The sequence below is a fragment of the Priapulus caudatus genome, unplaced genomic scaffold, assembly GCF_000485595.1.
Source record: "Priapulus caudatus unplaced genomic scaffold, Priapulus_caudatus-5.0.1 Scaffold15, whole genome shotgun sequence".
Taxonomy (NCBI): Eukaryota; Metazoa; Priapulida; class Priapulimorpha; order Priapulimorphida; family Priapulidae; genus Priapulus; species Priapulus caudatus.
Genome location: NW_014577076.1, coordinates 1,362,819 through 1,380,662, shown reverse-complemented (window position 1 = coordinate 1,380,662; position 17,844 = coordinate 1,362,819). Strand labels below are relative to the sequence as shown.

The 17,844-nt window shown below is 45.8% G+C and overlaps 1 protein-coding gene across 1 annotated transcript in view; it reads right to left on the bottom strand.

The window, feature by feature from the left end:
* LOC106809520 overlaps positions 1–17,844 on the bottom strand; it is a 34,997-nt gene that overhangs the window by 2,419 nt on the left and 14,734 nt on the right. The window contains exons 3-5 of the mRNA XM_014812618.1: positions 3,339–3,449; positions 1,115–1,251; positions 10–651 (exon numbers count right to left, since the gene is read on the bottom strand). Of these exons, the coding sequence (XP_014668104.1) occupies positions 10–651; positions 1,115–1,251; positions 3,339–3,449 (890 nt within the window). The remainder of the gene's footprint in view (positions 1–9; positions 652–1,114; positions 1,252–3,338; positions 3,450–17,844) is intronic.

Here is a 17,844-nt window from a genome sequence, read left to right as displayed (position 1 = left end):
GCGCGCTGCGGAGCTGCCGCCCCCGTCTCCGGCGTGCTGCGCGACGACTGCGCCGAGCTCTGTGAGCTGGGCGACATCGGCGCCTCCTTGGCGGCGCGACGCGGCGGTGGCGGTGCCGGCACCGCGTCGATGTCCTGGTCCTCGGGCACCGTCTGTATGCTGAGCTCTAGCGCACGCAGCCCGCTGTCAGAGCCACGGCGCGCTGAGCCGACCCCGCTGCGCTGCGGCCGCGGGGACTCAGCAACGGCGACGTCCACGCCACGCGACACCGCGTCACGCGACGACAACGACTCACTGCGCAGCGGGCTGTGCGGGGTGCGCGACACGTCACACCACTGCGGGCTGTGCGCGGTGTGGGCCGAGTCTGCCCGCTGGGGGCTGAGCGGCGCGCGCGAGGGGTCGGACCGGCGAGGGCTGTGTGGGCTGTGAGGGGTGCGGGAGGAGTCTGACCGGTGGGGGCTGTGAGGCGCGCGCGAGGGGTCGGATGACCGCTGTGGACTGTCCAGCGAGCCGTGGCTCTGCGACAGTGAGCTGCTATCACTGGAGCGACCTGACGAGTGCTGCCGATCGACCAACGGATCAGTGCCTTCCGTCTTGCTGAACGCCGTCTGAGACACAGAGGATATGGAAGAGCTGCTAGCTTTTCTGTGCCTGTGAACATCAGGAGGGAGAGGACAACGCTGTATGATTTTTTGGCAATAATCTCTTGAAATAGCCAGTATAATAACAGCAAATATTTAAGCAAGTATGCTAGGCAGCACAAAATATCCCAGTGCTACACGTTTCTAAACCTACCTCTAAATTAACAACGGGCCATGGGATTTGTGATGGGGTTTCTATGTGATGCAATGGTACTAACTAGCTTGTATATCAAGTGGTTTGAGACCTTACACGCCTTACGACACATAATTATCAGAGGTGGCTTGAGACCCTTATGGTATCATAATGTAGTATAAGCTGTAGTATAACAGTTGCATTACAGCACATGAAACGAGACGAGCATTGGGCAAGCGCTGAAGTGGCAACACTTGGGTGTTACCTTGAAGTGCAGTCTCAACCACTATATCCTGAGACCTACACGAAGACTGCATTACATAGATGCTATTACTGTTACCTGCTATGTTGGTCGTGTACACCTGACCTTGCCTGTCCATTCATGTGCCTGTCTCCGTCCTCGGGCCTTCCATCCACCTCCTCACCACCCCCTCCAGGCTGACCCACGTTATGCCTATGATGGTGGTAGTGATGCTGCTGCAGAACAAAACGCAATGTGATTGAAAACATTAATGAACAATTAGTTCAAATACTATAAAACATGTTTACAACAAGTTTCATGCACTGCGTACATGCCCACACTCGTATGTATTTTTTATTAGCATAGTTTTAATAATCTTTCCTGCAGGTCCTACTAATACGACAGGAGTTGTTTCACAATTCTACACTTCTTCTTCACAATTCTTCCAAGTGTTGTTCCAGTGTTTTTAAGCACTTACTAATATTCCTAAGTAATAATACATGTTTATGCTTACTTAACAACACTTCCAAACGATCGTACATATCGATTAGCCATCTGCAGTGAGTTAACTTTCATTTTGTTCTGCTCACATCTTGCAAGACTAGTAGAATAAACACTCGAACTTTCTAAAAACATCAGTAGTAAGGATATACGGTTATATAAACAAGGTTAGGGGTACTGGATGAGAAGGGGTGGCGAGAATTTGTTGCTGGATGCAGACAGCCATAAGGGAATGAAAAGAGTTCATAGATAAACTGTTCATCTTCAAGAATTAGATGTACTTGTGTTTGTAGCACTATGTTCAGCTTAATTTACATGTTGGAAATAATTTTCCTGTGCGTTTCCTGGTTAATTAATGCTTCTCAGCCACTACCAGACTATCCCCAACGAAATCCTTACAATTTTATGAATAATGGTGAACATTATTACCTAACATGCATAAGTGTGTTAAGTGTGTAAATTTCTCGCTTGAATGTTTCGAGAGATAATTAATTTACATTTCAGAAAGGACACTGCCAAATGATCTATAGTTTTCTGTAATTCAAGCTAACATTTCAGGGTTGGTTATGTTGTGTACGGGCAATATATTGAATATATTGAAATTAAACACTAATTTTGTGGGAAAACAGCCCAGCACAACTTGGATAGGTAACTGGTGATTCTGGCAGTTATAAATAATTCATACGCAGCACTAGATACGAGGTGCCCACAGCAGGTTTCTGATGGCTCATAGACTGCTGGTGCACCCAGCAGGTCAGTTGCACCCTCTCTACCACACTGAAAATGAACGTGTGATGGAGAATCGAAGTTAAGCTGGCTGCTGGGACCAACCCATTGAATTCGTCTGACACACGAAACCAACCCGTGAGACAACATAGCCTGTAGCATCTCTGCTCTCGGCCTGTCTCATTCGTGAACAAGACCGTGCCTGTGGGTGGAGCTACCATAAAGCACTCATGATACCGTGGCTTACGACGTAGCTAGATGCTGCATAGGTTTCCACTGATCTATGTTAGGATGTCCCTCGAGGGCCGCACCGCCGCCTCCACATGCCAATAGAGCTTTTTGCAAGGCCTCAAAAATGCAGTCAAATGGATCAGCCCTCCGGGACAGATATCGACGCACGCAAGATTTGATTGCGCCGTGTAGCAGCGGATCGGTTTACTCAAAATGTTAAGAGCCGAGATTTTACGCTCGACAGAGAACGGCGCTGATGGAAAATCTTGCCCGTTTTGACGTCATGTCGCATCAACCTGGTGGGCTTGAATTGAACGCTCACTTTGCCACTCGCTCGGCGTCGCGAGAGAGGAAAAATCGCTGGAGGAGCTGGGAAAATGCAAGACCTTAATATGATCAACAGGTAGCGACTACCACAGCATTAGTTTAAGGACAGAAGACATTAGAGAATGTTCGAGTATCTCTGGGGATGGGCGCTCCAGAACTGCATGAAGATGTATGTAACTGTAAATATTTGCTATCTGCAGGGAAACTGACTACGCACGTCATTCCTTGTTGGCTCAGCCTTCTGGGACGTTAAGGAGTCAATCTAGTTTCAAAAAACAAATTCTGCAAATGCGAAGTTAGGGAAATGACTATAGCATGTGTAGGATTGCCAAGGAAACATTATTATACTTAACATACATAACATACTTATGACGAAGAAGAGCTGGCGTGTAATGACGTACAGGAGGGGTATATGAAACCACTGCACTGTTTAGTGAGGGCAGGTGCCAGTTTGCACATGGTAGCTGGGACTAGTGTGTGTGTGTATTCGCGCGCGTGCGAGCGTGCATGTTTGAAGGTTGTAGGGTGGGACGCTCACCTTCCGTCTTGGCTTAGGGGAGGGGCTAGTCTGTGTGCCTGATGATGTCACCAGCTGGACTCGCTGCACCGGTGCTGGCTTCCCTGCCTCCGTGGGAGGCGGCGGCATCTTCTACATAGAAACAAACACCGATTATCTCTCACATGCATGGCACTACAGTGTGTCACGCGGGGCTCAACCCTGCACACGCAATACTGCTAAGTAAGCACTATATAATTAACGAGAAATTGAAGTGCACTATCGAATGACAGTATAATATGTAATATAATATAATTGGATAAGTGAAACGATGCGCACAACAGCACAATGCTTATTTTTGCTTTCATTTCATTATTCTTAAATCCACACTAAATGTAGGTACCTCACATTTACTTGCAGTTGCAATGAACTGTTTATTGTACAATATGCAAGCTCTCTCTCTCTCTCTCTGTCTCTCCCTTGCTCCCGTTCTCCTACCCCTCTCGTTCTTGTCCTCCCCTACCCCCTCTCTCTCAAATGTACACACACGCATGCACACGCGTACGAGCGCACGCACATACACATACGGTGGAGCAGAGATATACAAAATTACAAACACACCCACATGTGTTAATCGATGGGCGCATCTTAGCGCCACAACCACTCACGTGTTATCAGTGTCATCAACTGCCAGCTCATTGCAGAAAACAAGCGAACAGCTGCGTGCCAGGAGCTCGTGCCCTCACCTTACACGATTCATTAGCCCAGCCCGTAATAATCCCTAGACAAAGTCTCAGGAGGGACACCTTAACGTCGGCCCACCGTTGGGCCAATGTTGGCTGCCAACGTTGCGCCCAACGTTGGCACGCTGAGCAAAAAGACGTTCGATCGACGTTGGCCCAACGTTAGCAAGAGCTGAAGACAGCCGTTGGCCCAACGTTGGCCCAACGTCAGCATGTTATCTGGGATTACCGTAAATGTTCCGCTAAAGTTCTGTCGCTACAAGGTCCACACTCAGGATGAGACCTATGGCGTCATGAAAATTTGGGTGAAGACACCAAAATTATGCCTCTACGATATTTAGGATTTTAGTTATTTAAACAAAATAAACCAATTTCATTAACGGCAATCTTGAAATCCAAGATGGCCTCCATCTTATGCTTTTCTAAGTGTCATAACTAGGTTCTCCACTATCCGAAATGTGGGTATCGACACCAAAATTATGTCTCTACGACGTCTTGGAGTCTAGTTATTCAAAATAAACAAATTTCACTGGTGGCGATCTTGAAATCCAATATGGCCGCCATCCTATGTTTCTCTAAGTGTGATAATTTGGTTCTCCACTATCGAAAATGTGGGTATAGCCACCAACATTATGTCTCTACGACGTCTGGGAGTCCAGATATTTCAGAAAATACATTTTCGCTAACGGTCATTTTGGATTTCAAGATGGCCGCCACAATACGCAAAAGTCAGCCTGGAAACATACCCAGTGGAACTCCCAAAGTATCATAGAAGTGATATTTACACGTTTCCAGCCTCTACCCAAAAAGTTTAGGGTCATCCTTATTTTGGATATCTGCCCCCTGACTAAAAAGTGGACGTGGCTCGAATGTAGGTCAACTGGCGTGCTCCAAAATAGGACGTTCAAACTTCTCCCATAGGAGTAACAACTATATGCAATTTGAAACATGTGGGTCAAACGGTTCTTGAGTTATCGTTGACTGTAGCCAAATGTTGACGGACGTACGGGCGGACGGACGGATGGACGGACGGACGGACGTACGACGGACGACACTCCATGGCAATAGCTCATCTTGACGATGTCAAGGCGAGCTAAAAATCCAGCTTTTTGCAAAATAAATTTTTAGGCAGATTTTAGCGCACTGTCAATTTATTTAGCATCTTTGTTTACTGTTCAATATATAGAATGTTTCTATGTATATAGTCATGTTCATTGTTAGGTCATCGCTCATCCTGTTGTAAACTGTATTTGTCTATTCAAACGCTATCACTTTCCTCCTATCTCACTTCAATCCCATCCCTTCCTTTCGTGGTCTCTTTCTCTACATACATACATGTGCCTAGCATCATGGTGACGTAGCTGGTAGGTTACATGTGCATGCAGCTCGCAAGGGTGCTTGCAGGGAGATACATGAGTCACCACAGTGCCATTCACTTCATTGTGATATTCAGTGACATCAGAACCATTGTTAGCAATCTCGATGCACGACTTCTATATACCTATATACTATATATCAGTATTTACATATTCAGGACAGACACAGCTATTACCTAGCCCCATGCATTAGGAGAAACCGCACTTGCCCATCTAATCTGATCTTTAAGCAATACACAACAGGAATCCCTAGTTAGAACAAAGCGCACGCATATGATTCTGCTGCCACACAACTTCTGACGTCTAATCCTCTTTTTTTCCTCATTGAATAGCTTTTTTTGCTGTTGTCGTGAGTCTTTGTGCACCCACGTGCGAGCATCTCTTTGTCTATTTAACATCACTCAGCCGCGATTCCCAAAGCTGTCCCGTGGGACAGCAATCCACTCTTGGTCACAAATATCAGATATCGGCTGGAATATTTTCTGTCCATGCCAGATGTACCCTGCACACCACAGGCAGCGTTTCGCCCGCATGTTCTCCCACAAAGAGAGATCTGCCTGGCAGGGTGAGTTGTTGCTGGCAAATGAAACTGTATACTCATCTTGATCAGTGAACAGTGCTGGTGCGTGCATGCGCTGCTGCTAAAACGACGAATGAATGTAGTACGTATGAATAGCGACGTCTCCCTCGAGGCTAACAACGTAATAATTGTTAGTAGCATTTCGCAGCGTTTAAGAAACACGTCCGCTGCGTGAGAACCAAGCATAACGGGACATAACATAAATCTCTCTGACAATTAAACGAGCAAGTTTAACACAGAGTCGTCGATGTCCCGAGGGTCCCGATACACGCATCAGAATTTCTAGACTGCAGACATTCGAATTGAATTCGTGGAAAACCCGTATCTGCCTGCGACACAGCAACAGTGTTGCCCCCTGGTGCAGAAAAAGACGGTGAAATGTGTTGTGACCATATATAGTAGTCCGACACAGCGGTAAGTCGTTTACATATATTCGCCGCTCTCCCATCTCACTTGGCCCATGATATTACTATACTATCACCCATCCGCCGAGAACACAATAACAGTCAGACAAACACTAGTCATCTAAAACTATATGAAAGACGAACCCATTACAAGCAGCCTCTACTACCCACTCTAGAAAATCCCTTGGTAAAAAGCCACCTTAGAAAATTGTCAGTCAATGTCTGGCTACACAAGATGTAGCACACCGCACTCATATACATTTACTTATTATTGTATATAAGGAACCGCCATTATTGCAACTGCTAAATTGCTTCCAATCAATCGGTTTCCAAATTACAAGCCGTCTATGCAAATGTAATTATTCCCAGTCAACATAATCCAATCCCTTCTTCCTTGATCGGGTGGATATTCTCAGCCCCCACACACCCTCCGTCATTGCCCTTTCCATACCTATACCTACGCTCCGTCAGTGTCACTCTATCAAGTTAACTCACGTCATCTGCATGCCACCCCCACTGCTGGCCCTCACCCCAAACAAACGCAGACACACACCAACTGACTTGGACTCCTTGCCACATCTTACCAACACAGACGTGTCCCTTTTGACCCCCCCCCTCACCACGGCTTCCATATGCTTAGCGTGTTCACGGCACGCTGCTTCCCGGTTGACATGGCGTCAGATTCATGGCAGACTGTTTGCACTCTAAAGGCGCCGATGAATAATATATTGCATTAATAACACTTTAAAAATCAGTACACCGCCTAAACAGGGGGACGGAGAGTAGGTAGGTTCATGCAGAGGTAGAAATGCATTCATTACAGGCCCCCGCCTCTTTTTGGTTTTGCTTTATGTAAGAAACATCGCAGCAACTCACTGCTCGTGACATTCCATTTCCATTAATTCCATTCCAGCATGGAAAGAGACACCATTTTGAGCGAGGCCACGCCACGGCAGACATTTTTCTTAGGACCCACGGTGTTTCTTACATACAGTCAAACCTCGGTTATCCGAACACCAATTATCCCAATTTCGGATTATCCGAACAAGATCTCAAGGTCCCGTGAATAATACCCTTTTAATATTTACAATCAGATCAGTTATCCGAACAAAATACTCCCCACCCGTGCCGGTGACTGATATAATGCCACTGGACACCCTTCCATTTTTCGACAAGTTCCAAGTGAGAGAAAGTTAGTTTACGCGCATTTATTTCCTCACACGGCAAAGCTATATCTAGTGTTTATAGTTATCTCAAAATCCAAATACGAAATTATGAGTTTATTTGCTAGATATGCAGCTTATTTTCTCTGCTACAGGACTGCAGTCAAAACTCAGGACAAGGGCTCGAGCTATCTCATAACTAAACAGATTTTATTATCGTCGCTAAAACTAACGTCTGGTGTACATATGCAATCACGAAACCGAGGCAATTTCAAATCATAATTGGTAATTTTTCATGCACCGTTTAGCTTTGGGGAAATCCATTTTCTAAAATGGGAAATTTGTTATTACAAAGATGATGAGCTGTTAGATTAATTACAAAGTCTCTATGGCTGAGCCCATAAGTTTGATTATCAAGAACCTACGGAGTCAACCTAGCGATGGCTGAAACTTTTCATAGGGTTTTCATATCTTTTACAAAATGTTTTTTTTCCCATTTTAGGTTTAGCTTTATACATGTACGTTCATTAAAATTATGCTATACATCAGCCAGTGGTCTTAGCCAACGACACATGGAACCAGTCTACATAACATCGCAAATAAAGACCTAGGTATTATTTATTTCCTGATAAAACGCATTTCGCGTTTTGGAATTTTAGAACAGTGGGCCTGTCGCTATATGAACGCAACAGCTATTCAAACTTTGTCGATGAATGTAAAATCCAAAGCGACGAGAAGCGATAAGAGAATCAATATTCATTACAGTATTTATATATGATGAACCACTTTTCAATCATATTTTTAAAACATCAATATTATAGTTTTACCGCGAAAGTGCACTGTGCTGTGTGAATATACAGACATCTAGATTTCTAGTGTGAATCCCATGTGTGCGTGCATGTGTGCGTGCGAACATGCGCGTGACAGCGAGACAACCAGCGCCTATGAGTCGCCTCACCTTCTTTATCTTCACCAGCACCAGCCTATTCCAGATACTGAAATCCATTCTGCGCTCACTGTTGCTACCAAGCGCCCAACATCAGGCGACCCTCAGGTGCCGGCACAGCGACGACTTGACCACACTGGATTCACTAGAGCAAGCGCCACTACACAAAAACCTGCATTCCGCTTACAGCTACGCATTTATACAAGGGATCTGCAGAGTTTTTTTTGCACGCACGTTATTGTCGACCCGGCTGGCCCGAGCCGGCGGCAGACAATGCAGGCCAGCAGGCTGGTGCCAAACAGAATCTGAATCACTAATTCCTACAGGGACCTCTCCGCTAATGCTTCTACTTCGTAATTAATTTATCAAGTTTTCATTATCGAGGCATAATTCATTAGGTTTCCCGCCCTGCCATTAGCAAACGCGCGGGCACAAAGCACGTGGCTCGCTGGCCTGTTGTAGTGTTGGATAATGCCGCATGGAGCGCTGCTCCATCTGCTGCTCGCAAATGACTGGGCGGACAACCGGTCATGATCACTGTGATACGTAGCTGATGCAACAGCTGCATTTACTCCACTTGCTAATGCTAAACCATAGTTAGTTTGAAGGAGTACTACTACTATACGTGTGTCGGGCTTAAGCCTAGCTATAACAAACACCGCGATCTCTTGTTTCGGTATACTCAGAATATATCCAGATCATTGCCACTAGATTGATTAAATAAATCCATGTGGCTGAGCTCGTAACTTGACGTGATGCGGCCATGATGCTGAGGCGCGCCGAGGATTGACACTTTGTGTCTTCCAATCACAGCCTACGCGACACCAGTCTTTTATATTTTTAAAGATGGGGACCCATTGGACCACCAAATCACCGATCTCAGGAACTAGGAGAATTCTGCTATGTTAGAACGGTTTCCTACGATAGAGTTTGCCACAAATACGAAAATAACATGCTGTTTAGCGCACTGCGCTACGTCCTTCTGTTGCATTTTCGCATCTCCGTAATCAGAATAAGCCCCGCCTTATTCGTTGATGAACATAAATGGGGCGTCACCGACGTGACCAGTTACTGTACCTACTGTCTTTCGCCAGCCTGTTTACTTTTCGTAATTAATGAAATGCCCGGCCAATGCATTTCGCATCAAAGTGGAAAATTTCCGGCATTTTCACTCGCTGTCAGAAGTGAACGAGTGCGTCATTCATTGAACATTGAGGTTTTTCTTCAAATTAAATAATTCCGAAAATCCCTAACCGCGCTACTCGATTGTTTTAGCCAATGAACGTAGCTGTGTGTGTGACGTCTTGTCCGTGTGCTTTATGCTTGGCTTAACGGGCCTCGAAATGGATATCGGAGGCAGGCACCTCACAACACGCGTGTTTGTTTACATATAGCTTTGTGACGTACGGTGTTCGGGAGTTCTGCGATGATAACCTCGTAATTTCTCAGCATTTCTTAATGTGCATGGAACATTTCACCAATTTAGTGGTGTCAGTTAGTCACGGATATGTCACAGTAAGTAGTACTAACCGTATATGTTTCACATACGTTCACCTATTTAGCACACAGGCGGTCGATCATTGTGAAAAATTGTGTGAATATTTATTTTGATTGAGACGTTCCAAGTGCCTGTGCTTTCAACAGTCTTGTACGTCACTGCACGTGCGTCAAGAGCCACAAACTCAACACGATTTCATCTCTGTTATTGTTTACGCCTGAATGCGTGACTGATCAGGGAGGGGGTGCATGTAAGAGGGAGACATTTTCTTTGGGGTTCCGAAAAACACAATTCCACTTGACAATTTCATGGGCCATTTCAATTGGAAGCTCTGCATAATGGACCCCCAACAAGCCCGTTGACTGCATGACTAGTCAAGAAATTCAAATGTCTGTATATTGCTCTTATTTAGCCGCCGATAGTTCTTATTTAGCCGCCGATAGTTCTTATTTAGAACAAAGTCTTCATTGTTATCTTCTAAAACTACAGACCATCCGCTGACCGCTGTGGAGACGTGCGCCGGGCCTCGAATTTTTTTCCCGCGGAACTGCGCGTCTCATCCTCGCTCAGGATCAACAGCAAAGCTGTGCCACGCAATCTTGTATCATGTCTCTGGATTAACGACCACTTACACAGTAGGTCTAACCATAGTGACTACAGTTTGGCCATACAGTAGTAAATAGAAGAAATCTAAGCGAGTTTCAAGCCTCCCAGATAGGCTGCATGTAATAGAAGCAAAGTAGCTCTCGAACTATAGCCCTTCGCTCTGCCACAGACCTGGTGGTGACGTAGCTGGTAGGCACCGTTCTAGCTATGCCGATCGGCAATAGCCAGCTCTGGTGTTGGGCGACCGACATGCAGCTTTAAATAACATCCTTCCGACCGTAACAAAAATGATTGAGTTTGTGTAAAATTTCCTTCAAAATTGTGAGCAATCTACAAATAATCACAACTGATACACTTAGAATTAATTTTAAAAATAACTCTGAGTTTAATCTCAACAATAATTATGCATAAAATCATTATCTGATCACATCGTACCGCACACAGTACATGCCGTATAGCTGGCTAAGCACCATGTTGCTACTACAATAATTTATGCATATGACGGAATCACTGATATTAGCCGGCACTTAAAGCTACCAGCTACGTCGCCATGATGCTAGGCACATGTAACCTACCAGCTACATCACCATGATGCTAGGCACATGTAAGCTACCAGCTACATCACCATGATGCTAGGCACATGTAACCTACCAGCTACGTCGCCATGATACTAGGCATATGTAACCTACCAGCTACATCACCATGATGCTAGGCACATGTAACCTACCAGCTACGTCGCCATGATGCTAGGCACATATAAATTAAGCTACCAGCTACGTCACCATGATGCTAGGCACATGTAATCTACCAGCTACGTCACCATGATGCTAGGCACATGTAATCTACCGGCAGGTTTATAGCCAGGACAATTACATGTGCCTAGCATCATGGTGATGTAGCTGGTAGGTTACATGTGCCTAGCATCATGGTGACGTAGCTGGTAGGTTACATGTGCCTAGCATCATGGTGACGTAGCTGGTAGGTTACATGTGCCTAGCATCATGGTGACGTAGCTGGTAGGTTATACATGTGCCTAGCATCATGGTGACGTAGCTGGTAGGTTACATGTGCCTAGCATCATGGTGACGTAGCTGGTAGGTTATACATGTGGAGCCGCTGCTCCATGCTGGTCTGGCTCGCAAATGACTGGCGGACAACCGGTCATGATCACTGTGTACGTAGCTGATATGCAACAGCTGCATTTACTCACTTCTAATGCTAACCATAGTTAGTTTTGAAGGAGTACTACTACTATACGTGTGTCGGGCTTAAGCCTAGGCTATAACAAACAGCGCGAATCTCTTGTTTCGGTATATCTGCAGAATATATCCAGATCATTGCCACTAGATTGATTAAATAAATCCATGTGGCTGAGCTCGTAACTTGACGTGATGCGGCTATGAATGCCGAGGCGCGCCCGAGGATTGACACTTTGTGTCTTTCCAATCACAGCCTACGCCGCACCAGTTCTGTATTATATTTTTAAAGATGGGACCCATTGGACCACCAAATACCCGATCTCAGGAACTAGGCATAATTCTGCTATGTTAGAACGGTTTCTACGATAGAGTTTGCCAGCACAATCGAAAATAACAGGCTGTTTTGCGCCTGCGCTACGTCCTTCTGTTGCATTTCGCATCTCCGTAATCAGAATAAGCCCTGCCTTATTCGTTGATGAACATAAATGGGGCATCACGATGCTGACCAGTTAACTGTACCTGTTAACTGTCCTTCGCCAGCCTGTTTACTTTTCGTAATTAATGAAATGCCCGGCCAATGCATTGTCGCATCAAAGTGGAAAATTCCGGCATTTTTCACATCGCCTGTCAGAAGTGAACGAGTGCGTCATTCATTGAACATTGAGGTTTTTCTTACATTAAATAATTCCGAAAATCCCTAACCGCGCTATCTCGATTGTTTTAGCCAATGAACGTAGCTGTTGTGTGTGACGTCTTGTCCGTGTGCTTTATGCTTGGCTTAGCGGGCCTCGAAATGGATATCGGAGGCAGGCACCTCACACCACGCGTGTTTGTTTACATATAGCTTTGTGACGCTACGGTGTTCGGAAGTTCGCGATGATAACCTCGTAATTTCTCAGCATTTCTTAAGGTGCATGGAACATTTCACAAATTTAGTGGTGTCAGTTAGTCAGCGGATATGTCACAGTAAGTAGTACTAACCGTATATGTTTCACATACGTTCACCTATTTAGCACACAGGCGGTCGATCATGTGTGAAAAATTGTGTGAATATTTATTTTATTGAGACGTTCAAGTGCCTGTGCTTTCAACAGTCTTGTACGTCACTGCACGTGCGTCAAGAGCCACAAACTCAACACATTTCACTCTCTGTTATTGTTTACGCCTGAATGCGTGACTGATCAGGGAGGGGGTGCAGTGTAAGAGGGAGACATTTTCTTTGGGTTCGCGAAAAACACAATTCCAATTGACAATTTCATGGGCCATTTCAATTGGAAGGCTCTGCCATAATGGACCCCCACAAGCCCGTTGACTGACTAGTCAAGAAATTCAAATGTCTGTATATTGGCTCTTATTTAGCCGCCGATAGTTCTTATTTAGAACAAAGTCTTCATTGTTATCTTCTAAAAACTACAGACCATCCCGCTGACCGCTGTGGAGACGTGCGCGGCCGGGCTCGAATTTTTTTTTCCCGCGGAACTGCGCGTCTCATCCTCGCTCAGGATCAACAGCAAAGCTGTGGCCACGCAATCTTGTATCATGTCTCTGGATTAACGACCACTTACACAGTAGGTCTAACCATAGTGACTACAGTTTGGCCATACAGTAGTAAATAGAAGAAATCTAAGCGAGTTTCAAGGCCTCCCAGATAGGCTGCATGTAATAGAAGCAAAGTAGCTCTCGAACTATAGCCCTTAATCCGCTCTGCCACAGACCTGGTGGTGACGTAGCTGGTAAGGCACCGTTCTAGCTATGCGCGATCGCAATATATAGCCAGCTCTGGGTTGGGCGACCGACATGCAGCTTTAAATAAACATCCTTCCGACCGTAACAAAAATGATTGAGTTTGTGTAAAATTTCCTTCAAAAATTGTGCAGCAATCTACAAATAATCACAACTGATACACTTAGAATTAATTTTAAAAATAACTCTGAGTTTAATCTTCAACAATAATTATGCGTAAAATCATTATCTGATCACATCGTAACCGCACACAGTACATGCGTATAGCACCATGTTGCTACTACAATAATTTATGCATATGACGGAATCACTGATATTAGCCGGCACTTAAATTGTCCTGGCTATAAACCTGCCGGTAGATTACATGTGCCTAGCCATTCATGGTGACGTTAGCTGGTAGATTACATGGGCCTAGCATCATGGTGACGTAGACTGGTAGCTTACATGTGCCTAGCATCATGGTGACGTAGCTGCATGGTAGGTACATGTGCTAGTATCATGGTGACGTAGCTGGTAGTTTACATGTGCCTAGCATCATGGTGATGTAGCAGGTAGGTTACATGTGCCTAGCATCATGGCGACGTAGCTGGTAGCTTACATGTGCCTAGTGTCCATGGCGACGTAGCTGGTAGGTTACATGTGCCTAGTAGCATCATGGTGACGTAGCTGGTAGGTTTACATGTGCCTAGCATCATGGTGACGTAGCTGGTAGGATTAACATGTGCTAGCATCATGGTGATGTAGCTGGTAGGTTACATGTGCCTAGTATCATGGTGACGTAGCCTGGTAGGTTACTGTGGCCTAGCATCATGGTGACGTAGCTGGTGGCTCACATGTGGCCTAGCATCATGGTGATGTAGCTGGTAGTTTACATGTGGCCTAGCATCATGGTGATTAGCTGGTAGGTTACATGTGCTAAGGTATCATGGTGGACGTAGCTGGTGGTTACATGTGCCTAGCATCATGGTGATGTAGCTGGTAGGTTACATGTGCTAGCATCATGGTGCATGTAGCTGGTAGGTTACATGTGCCTAGTATCATGGTGACGTAGCTGGTAGCTTACATGTGCCTAGCATCAAGGTGATGTGGCTGGTAGCTTACATGTGCCTAGCATCAATGGTGACGTAGCTGGTAGGTTAATGTGCCTAGCATCATGGTGACGTAGCTGGTAGGTTACATGTGCCTACATCATGGTGATGTGTGGTAGCTTACATGTGACTAGCATCATGGTGATGTAGCTGGTAGCTTACATGTGCCTAGCATCATGGTGACGTAGCTGGTAGGTTACCATGTGCCTAGTATCATGGTGATGTAGCTGGTAGGTTACATGTGCCTAGCATCATGGCGACGTAGCTGGTAGCTTACATGTGCCTAGCATCATGGTGATGTAGCTGGTAGGTTACATGTGCCTAGCTTCATGGTGACGTAGCTGGTAGTTTACATGTGCCTAGCATCATGGTGATGTAGCTGTAGTTTATACATGTGCCTAGCACCATGGTGACGTAGCTGGTAGGTTATACATGTGCTAGCATCATGGTGATGTAGCTGGTAGGTTATACATGTGCCTAGCATCATGCGGTGACGTAGCTGGTGGCCTACATGTGCCTAGCATCATGGGCGACGTAGGCCGTAGGTTACATGTGCCTAGCATCATGGTGACGTAGCTGGTAGGTTATACATTGTGCCTAGCATTATGGTGACGTAGCTGGTAGGTTATACATGTGCCTAGCATCATGGTGACGTAGCTGCATGGTAGGTTACATTGTGCCTATTATCATGGTGACGCTAGCTGGTAGTTTACATGTGCCTAGTAGCATCATGGTGACGTAGCTGGTAGGTTACATGTGCCTAGCATCATGGTGACGTAGCTGGTAGGTTACCAGGGTTCTCCAAGAGCACTTATAGCCTGGCGGCCCGCCATGCAGGCTATCGTCGAGCCCGCCATCCTAAAATGCACCCGCACTCTAAATATCATAACCGCCATGCTAAAATTAGCTAAAAAATGCTAAAACTAGGCCCGTAAAAGCAGCCCCGCCATGCTATAAATGAAAATGCTTGGAGAACCCTGGTTACATGTGCTAGCATCATGGTGGACGTAGCTGGTAGCTTACATGTGCCTAGCATCATGGCGACGTAGCTGGTAGGTTACATGTGCCTAGTATCATGGTGACGTAGCTGGTAGGTTACATGTGCCTAGTATCATGGTGACGTAGCTGGTAGCTTACATGTGCCTAGCATCATGGCGACGTTAGCTGGTAGCTTACATGTGCCTAGCATCATGGCGACGTAGCTGGTAGCTTACATGTGCCTAGCATCATGGTGACGTAGCTGGTAGCTTTACATGTGCTAGCATCATGGCGACGTAGCTGGTAGGTTACATGGCCTAGCATCATGGTGATGTAGCTGGTAGCTTACATGTGCCTAGCACCATGGTGACGGTAGCTGGTAGGTTACATGCGCATGCAGGCTCGCAGGCGTGCTTGCAGAGAGATACATGAGTCACCACAGTGCCATTCACTTCATTGTGATATTCAGTTGACATCAGAACCATTGTTATCAATCTCGATGCACGACTTCTATATACCTATATACTATATATCAGTATTTACATATTCAGGACAGACACAGCTATTACCTAGCCCCATGCATTAGGAGAAACCGCACTGCCCATCTAATCTGATCTTTAAGCAATGAAATCCCTAGTTAGAACAAAGCACACGCATTATAATTCTGCTGCCACACAACTTCTGACGTCTAATCCTTCTTTTTTTTCTCTTTGAATAGCTTTTTTTGCTGTTGTCGTGAGTCTTTGTGCACCCACGTGCGAGCATCCTCTTTGTCTATTTAACATCACTCAGCCGCGATTCCCAAAGCTGTCCCGTGGGACAGCAATCCACTCTTGTCACAAATATCAGATATCGGCTGGAATATTTTCTGTCCATGCCAGATGTACCCTGCACACCACAGGCAGCGTTTCGCCGCATGTTCTCCCACAAAGAGAGATCTGGGCCTGGCAGGGTGAGTTGTTGCTGGCAAATGAAACTGTATACTCATCTTGATCAGTGAACAGTGCTGGTGCGTGCATGCGCTGCTGCTCTAAAACGACGAATGAATGTAGTACGTATGAATAGCGACGTCTCCCTCGAGGCTAACAACGTAAATAATTGTTAGTAGCATTTCGCAGCGTTTAAGAAACACCGTCCGCTGCGTGCAGAACCAAGCATAACGGGACATAACATAAATCTCTCTGACAATTAAACGAGCAAGTTTAACACAGAGTCGTCGATGTCCCGAGGGTCCCGATACACGCATCAGAATTTCTAGACTGCAGACATTCGAATTGAATTCGTGGAAAACCCGTATCTGCCTGCGACACAGCAACAGTGTTGCCCCCTGGTGCAGAAAAAGACGGTGAAATGTGTTGTGACCATATATAGTAGTCAGACACAGCGGTAAGTCGTTTACATATATTCGCCGCTCTCACATCTCCTTGGCCCATGATATTACTATACTATCACCCATCCGCCGAGAACACAATAACAGTCAGACAAACACTAGTCATCTAAAACTATATGAAAGACGAACCCATTACAAGCAGCCTCTACTACCCACTCTAGAAAATCCCTTGGAAAAAGCCACATTAGAAAATTGTCAGTCAATGTCTGGCTACACAAGAATGTAGCACACCGCACTCATATACATTTACTTATTATTGTATATAAGGAACTGCCATTATTCAATGCTAAATTGCTTCCAATCAATCGGTTTCCAAATTACAAGCCGTCTATGCAAATGTAATTATTCCCAGTCAACATAATCCAATCCCTTCTTCCTTGATCGGGTGGATATTCTCAGCCCCCACACACCCTCCGTCATTGCCCTTTCCATACCTATACCTACGCTCCGTCAGTGTCACTCTATCAAGTTAACACATGTCATCTGCATGCCACCCCCCTGCTGGCCCTCACCCCAAACAACGCAGACACACACCAACTGACTTGGACTCCTTGCCACATCTTACCAACACAGACGTGTCCCTTTTGACCCCCCCCCCAAAAAAACACATATACGGAACTACTGTGACCCCCAACCCTGCTACCCTGACCCCGACACGTGTCCGACCAGCCTTACAGGCTTACCGTCTGTGACTACAACATACAGCATCTCACACACGCACACACAAGCACGCACGCACGCACGCATGCACACGCAGCGCACGCGCACACGCACGACGCACACGCACACGCACAACGCACACGCGCACACGCACACGCAACGCACACGCACCAC